This window comes from Notothenia coriiceps, unplaced genomic scaffold, assembly GCF_000735185.1.
Source record: "Notothenia coriiceps isolate Sejong01 unplaced genomic scaffold, NC01 NC01_scaffold00033693, whole genome shotgun sequence".
NCBI lineage: Eukaryota > Metazoa > Chordata > Actinopteri > Perciformes > Nototheniidae > Notothenia > Notothenia coriiceps.
The window spans coordinates 110604-116835 of NW_011366394.1; the positions used below are offsets into that span (position 1 = coordinate 110604).

At 44.3% G+C, this 6232-nt stretch overlaps 1 protein-coding gene across 2 annotated transcripts in view; it reads right to left on the reverse strand.

The window, feature by feature from the left end:
• LOC104961697 (glucoside xylosyltransferase 1) overlaps positions 1 to 6232 on the reverse strand; it is a 24028-nt gene that overhangs the window by 99 nt on the left and 17697 nt on the right. The window contains exons 5-7 of one of the 2 annotated variants that reach the window (XR_800127.1): positions 4739 to 4862; positions 4348 to 4520; positions 148 to 1103 (exon numbers count right to left, since the gene is read on the reverse strand). Coding sequence is in view for 1 of the 2 variants with exons in the window: in XM_010790028.1 (XP_010788330.1) it covers positions 942 to 1103; positions 4348 to 4520; positions 4739 to 4862 (459 nt within the window). In the remaining variant the exon portion in view is untranslated. Of the gene's footprint in view, positions 1 to 33; positions 1104 to 4347; positions 4521 to 4738; positions 4863 to 6232 lie in introns of those variants that run through there. The other variant, XM_010790028.1, reaches the window with a different exon arrangement.

Below are 6232 nucleotides of genomic sequence, written 5' to 3' on the forward strand. Positions count from 1 at the left end.
CTCCAATATGGAAAGTCAAGAGTTACTCTTCAGATCTATTTGCAAGATTATCCACCAGCAACCAAAGGCACTGAGAGGAGTTACAGAGAAGAGACTACATGCTTACTGGTTTTTTAAAAAAAATCCAAAGAAATGCAATAAAAACACCTGGAGGAAAAAAATCCACGTGTCCATCAGTAGTAAATATGTGGACTTTGCAACACGCTCTAATCCAGAGCAATTTACAACGAGGCGAGTAGTATAAGTCTCACTTTGAGACAATCCCAACATGGAGCAGCTGATCACAAAATAAGCTCCACTCAAAGGTGTCCACGATGTAGTCCACGTATCTTTGAACAACTCAGGTTCATTGTTATGCCCCCTTGTCCACATTTTTTTTACAAGCAAGTTGAACATTTTTCAACTTTTCACACTATGCCGGAATGTCACCGTAGAATTTGGAGGAAAAGCTTGATGTTGGATGTCTCTGTCAGATGGAAACTATCACAACAAGTAGCAAAATGCCAGTTGCTGGAGCAGATCGGTCAGGTGGACCCTGCCTGTTGCTGTCGATGAGACTTTTATTGTCCTCTTCCCTCGTTAAATGTCCGTCAGACTGAGCGGTGAAGCTCATTCAGACAAAGTGTGAGAGCAGGAATCTACTGGTTGGTGCTCAAATAGATAGTAGCAGTTATTGTCCGTCTTATAACAGCGAAGATACTTGTGGAGAGATCTTTGCCATAAGAAATATTAAAAAGTTGGGAGTGCTCAGAAAAAGGTGTGGACACGGGCCCTTATTGAACATTTAGCCAGGTACAGAGCTGTAGTGGTTGTTGCATTGTTCGTACATCAGTCCAAAAACGATACAAAGCAGGGTTGAGCGTCCGGTTTCTTGATCAAGGACAAGTTTGTACGTCCATAGGCAACGTTTCTTCTTTTATCCCACCCTTGTGATTGAGCTGTCACCGTCCAGCGGAGGACTTCCTGTTGATGTTGGCCAGGCTGTGTGCCAGTCTCTTGGTGAGGAGCGGGTGGGATTTACCGCAGTAAGTGTGTGTCGTCGTCAACAGCTGCTCTTCCAACGGATCCAACAAAGAAGTCACTGGGTCGGCGCCGAAAGGGTACTGCAACGAGAAAGTGATTTGTGGTTTAGATTTGGTGTGATGTTTAGTTTTTACATTGATCCAAGCATAATTTACCAAAGCACTCTTTATTAGTCTAGACTAAAATGGTATGGAGACTTTTCAAAGTATCATCCTTTCTCCCCTGAGGACTTCTCTCAACCTCCTCTTGTTCTCCAGGATTTGATCAGAGTTGCTTTGGGCAGCATTTGTGCTTTCCCTGGATAGATTACAAATCTGCAAGCCATGCTGATCTCATAGTAGATTCCAGATTAAACTAGGGCTGCACGATTTGGGGAAATAATCTAATTGCGGTTTTTCGGACAGATATTGCGATTCGATTTGCGATATTTGTTTTTAAGCGACCCAACGGAAGTTTATTATAAAATGCGGCCATATCTCCGGCTAGGAAGGTCGCATCAACGTGCTCCCGTCTCTAGCACCCCCGCAGCCCGAGCTACGAGTGAAAGAACTAAATTTACATGAAACTTCCGTTGGGTTGCTTTAAAGTCAAGCTTCAGTTTAAGACTCACCCTGTAATAGAAACATGTGATGGAGCATTACTAACCTGACTCAGATGGTTTCACCAAACCATCTAGGAAAGCTCCATTGGAAGCCATTTGGAAAGGGCAGGCACTTTCAAAAATACTTGGCAGGTGATTGGATCAATCTGTCTATCACCTTCTATCATGGGCCACTTCTGATTGGTTAACAATGACTGGTACATGTGGAGCACAGCACTTCTGATTGGTGTGGATGACTGACACACAAGAAGAACAAAACAAAAAGTTGCAGGCTTTGCGACTTGATAATTGCATCATTTAAAAATCGCGATTTCGATTTTAAAAAAACGATTAACCGCTCAGCCCTAGATTAAACTGATCGCTCAGACCGGGGGGAGCATAAAGCGTCCGACTGTTGGAGTCACTTTTTATGCTATAGGCTTAGCGTCCAGTGGTACCCGGGGATTACAGGAGAGGCTTCACGTCTTCTCGATAATGAAGGAGGCTTTACAGCGCTCCGAGGAAATCAAAGGGGAATTAGCATTCTTTATGCCGGCTCATTTGCTTGTGGTTAGCTCTCTGATATTGGGCCACAAAGAAAATTGTGTTTTTATGAGCAGATACTTTCACACACACACACACACACACACACGGGCTGGTCATAAAGTTGCATTTACAGTTGCTGTATTGATTTTGTGCGGCTGATGGGGCGCTGTCGGTGTGCAGCCTCAGACTCTAAACGCACCATCGGCTGTAAAATTTAACTGCGGTTTCCTGGGCTCAGCTTTTTTCCATCGAGGGAGGGGAGGAGGGTTTATGAGGGATGGCCCGCTGAGGTCTGTGTGAGACAGACAGGCAGACAGAAAGGGAGGAGCTGCTTGTATCCCCATCTCTTTGTTTGAAGAAACAAGAGAATGGACACTGATTTAGGACTTGTCTCAGCTAATATATAAACTCAACTTAGAGGTGGAATAATGACCTTATAGGGGAAAGTGCTAAACATAAACAACTTTTCTGATCAAAACGTAATAATTTAACATATTTTAGGCAAAAACGCCATAAGTCTGCTTGTCCCGGTCTTTTACGTTTTTTTCTCCAATTTACATTATTGTAACAAGAATGTGTTCAGGTTTTGGACAAATGGACAAACAAAATTCATCAGTTTACACAAAATCTATGACATTCATCAGTTTTGTATTGCAGGGGCATGACTGTATCTTTCATTTTTCGATAAGTGCATTCGACCAACAAGATACAAACTTGAAGAAAACAGAATCATAGAAGTACATCAGGTTTCATAGAGCCAAACATTTCAAGTGCTACTCAACTAGCTTTAGATAAGCCAGTCCTTTATTAGTATATAAGTGCTTTGTTAGTAATTCTATCTCTCGAAGTGGAGTCGAAAGAGATGAGTTTTCAGTCTGCGCCGGAAGATGTGTAAGCTTTCTGCTGTCCTGATGTCAATGGGGAGCTCATTCTACCATTTTGGAGCCAGGATAGCAAACCAACATGTTTTACTAATATTGTGATTTTGGTGAACAGAAAGCTAGCTTGTAGCGTCTTAACTCAGATAGGATGTCAACTTTAACAAACATGAAAAGGAACGGAAAATAAATTCATGAATGACTTGCTGTCACTATCACACGTCCTTTTGCTCTCATGCTTTTTTTAGCTGCCAATGTAGCACTGTCCTGTTTGTTGTTATTCCCTCCCAACACTTCACAGATAGCCTGAGGACCTGCTGCAGATGAACAAGAAGTGGATGAAATGATCTGTCCAGTGAACTGAAACACACAGAACATCAATCCAGACTCCTGGCCAAAACAGACTTAATCACATATCTATGAAAGTGTCAATACAGATGAGAGAACCAGTGTTTTAGTGCAGCACAGGTACATGTGTGTGTCCTGCTCTAATTGATCCTCTCCTATAAAGCCACAGGTTTAACTGCAGGCCATGGATAAGGTATGGATCAGCCATCTCCGTGATGCACAGTCAATGCTTTGTTAATAGGAAAGCAATGACACTTCCACCGTTGATGGCTTCATTAAGTAAATGCCACCGGTGTCGTCAATATCATTACACTGCTGGTAAACAACCCATAAACATCCCCCTGGGGGAAATTAGCTTTCCAGCGCAGACAGTCCAAAGTCACTATGGTGTCTCGGGTCAGCACCAATCCAAAATCTCATCTAGCAGGGTGAAGGAACGGGGCAGTGGAGCGGAGCAGGGGCCACTGAGGTCAGTAAACAGCTCCTTTCATCAAATGCTGCACTAAAATACACCACGGTAACTTTGGAGCAACTTGGACTTTGTACTCTGATGAATTTGGTCATGCAGTTACACACCAGCCATAACTTAGTTTGAATGAAAACTCAACTTCTGGCACGTGTCCCTGGTGTTTCCACCACTGAAAAAAAGGTTTCTATGGAGAGAGCGGTGCCGCCCAACGTTCATTCATATTGAAGAGTGCTGCGCTCCGGTTTCAATTATTTTGACTTTAACCTTGCTGACAACCTTTTAATGCACAACCAATCAGATGATAGCTTTGTGAAGCAACGCAAGCTACTAGGGAGGTAACCAGAAACAAAAGGTAGCTAGCTGTTTTAACCCCAGTCACGATGAAAAAACATTATTATAAGATGAATGGAAAACCCAGGGAATCTGAGGGCAAACATAAATACCATTCAAGCTGATAAACCTCGATCAGCTGCTTTAAAGTATTTGTTCTCGTTCATGCCCACCTTTCGTATGGCTTCGTAAACGGCCCTGAAGGCAGGTTGCTTGTGGTCGTGGTACACCCCTCTGTTTCCGTGCAGTATGTTGATACCATCCTCCTCAGCTGACGCACAGTTACTGCCATAGATGCAGTGATCTGGGCGGTAATTCCACATGCAGGGAAACTCCAGCAAACACTCTGTGAACACACACACACATACACACACACACTTTAGCCAACAAATCAGTGCCAGTCTCAGTTTAATATACATTACTGAGGGCACTACTGACTTAAACGGGACATTCAACATCAAATAATTCCTCTTCAATTTGTCTTTATGGCTAAATATGATGATGTATGAACATGTAGAGTTGTGTATAATAATAATAATACACATGCTTGGAGTGCAGCCTTACCAGGGTTGTGGTGGAAAATGATATTGAGAAGGTCTTGGTCCCCCCAGGTAATGTTGAGTTTGTATTTCTGAAGTAGAGGCATCAGCAGCTCCTCCCAGCGCAGCCCCACAGACGTCATGTCATTCTGTAAACACAATTTATTACACGGCTTAGTTGAATACTTGATTTTGGTCAATTGGGACGTTTCAGAAGTTATGAATACTCGATAACACACCGCTGCTAAGGAGGATCAAGGTAGAGTGGGAAAGAGGTTAAAAGACAGAGCGCTGGGCGTCAGAGAAATCAACAGAAGAAGGCAGAGAGGAAGTCAACACTAACGGCCCGTCTACACTACAGGCATCGAAAAATGCTTTCAACGCTTCGCCCATTCACTTGAATGGGGTGACGTAGAAGATTTTTTATCTTCGCCGAACTGCATTGTGGGGAGCATGGCATGGCTTTGCAAGCATCACGAGCATCTATCGGCATCAAAAGTTGAACAATGTTCAACTTTTGAGGCTCGATGCTTGGCATCAGCCAATCAAATCCCGTTTATGCAATTCCCGCCAGTCAGCGCTAGCCGAATCAAACCATGTGTATGCTGAATACCGCAGGTCTTTGACTATTTCCATAGTCATAAAATGGGGATAAATTAATCATTGCCGTGGCAAGTGGTCCCAGTCTGTATGACTGACTTCTGTTCCACCTACCGGGACCTAAAACCGGAGAACCAGGGCATGGCGGGAGGTGGGCAGAGACAGTTGGTGAACCCTGGTAGGTTTTCAACCTGTTGGGGCGAGTTTATATCCAGTTTATCTCGTTGAAGAAGTCGGGCTTTTTTTTGCTTTGTATGCGGGGGCAGGGCGGGAGTTCCTGATTGGTTGTTGGTTGCTTGGGGCGGACGAATCGCCAAGCCTCAGAACACGCCCAGCGCTTCAAGATTTTTTGAATGCCTGTAGTGTTAGACGGCCGTAACAGGAACATGGATGTGCTGCTCTGGCATTGTTCGAAGGCGACTGTGGAAAGAAATAATGAACAGACTTGAACATAATAAGTCAACTATTGATCAGAGCTGCGTTCATGTATAAATTGAGTTTTTGTTGCCCGCAGTTCCAGCCGCCTCCGCCTGCACATCAATTAAAATAGTTCTTTAGTGTGTGATCATTAATGCCAATGGTAAGTGAAAGGCCTCAGCATTAAAATGCTTATCACAGCAGGAGAGGACACATCTAGTGGCAAAACAAAGAAGCACGGGAAGACAAATCTCTTCTTGAAAATCGTCTTGGAGCCACCTTGGAAAACATGCTCCCTCCATCCTGGTCATGTTCATAGCATTAGACCCCTGAGTTGATGCCCGTCTTGCCGTAGTAGGGGTGGCGGGCGAAGCGGGTTGTACCAGCGATGCGGCCTCCTCGTGCCTCAGGGGCCATGGGCAGCCCAGCGGGAGGAGTTAAAGCGGGTCAGGAAGGCCCAAAGGCGGTCCACGGGCTCAGGAAGAGGATGTCCCGAGTCACG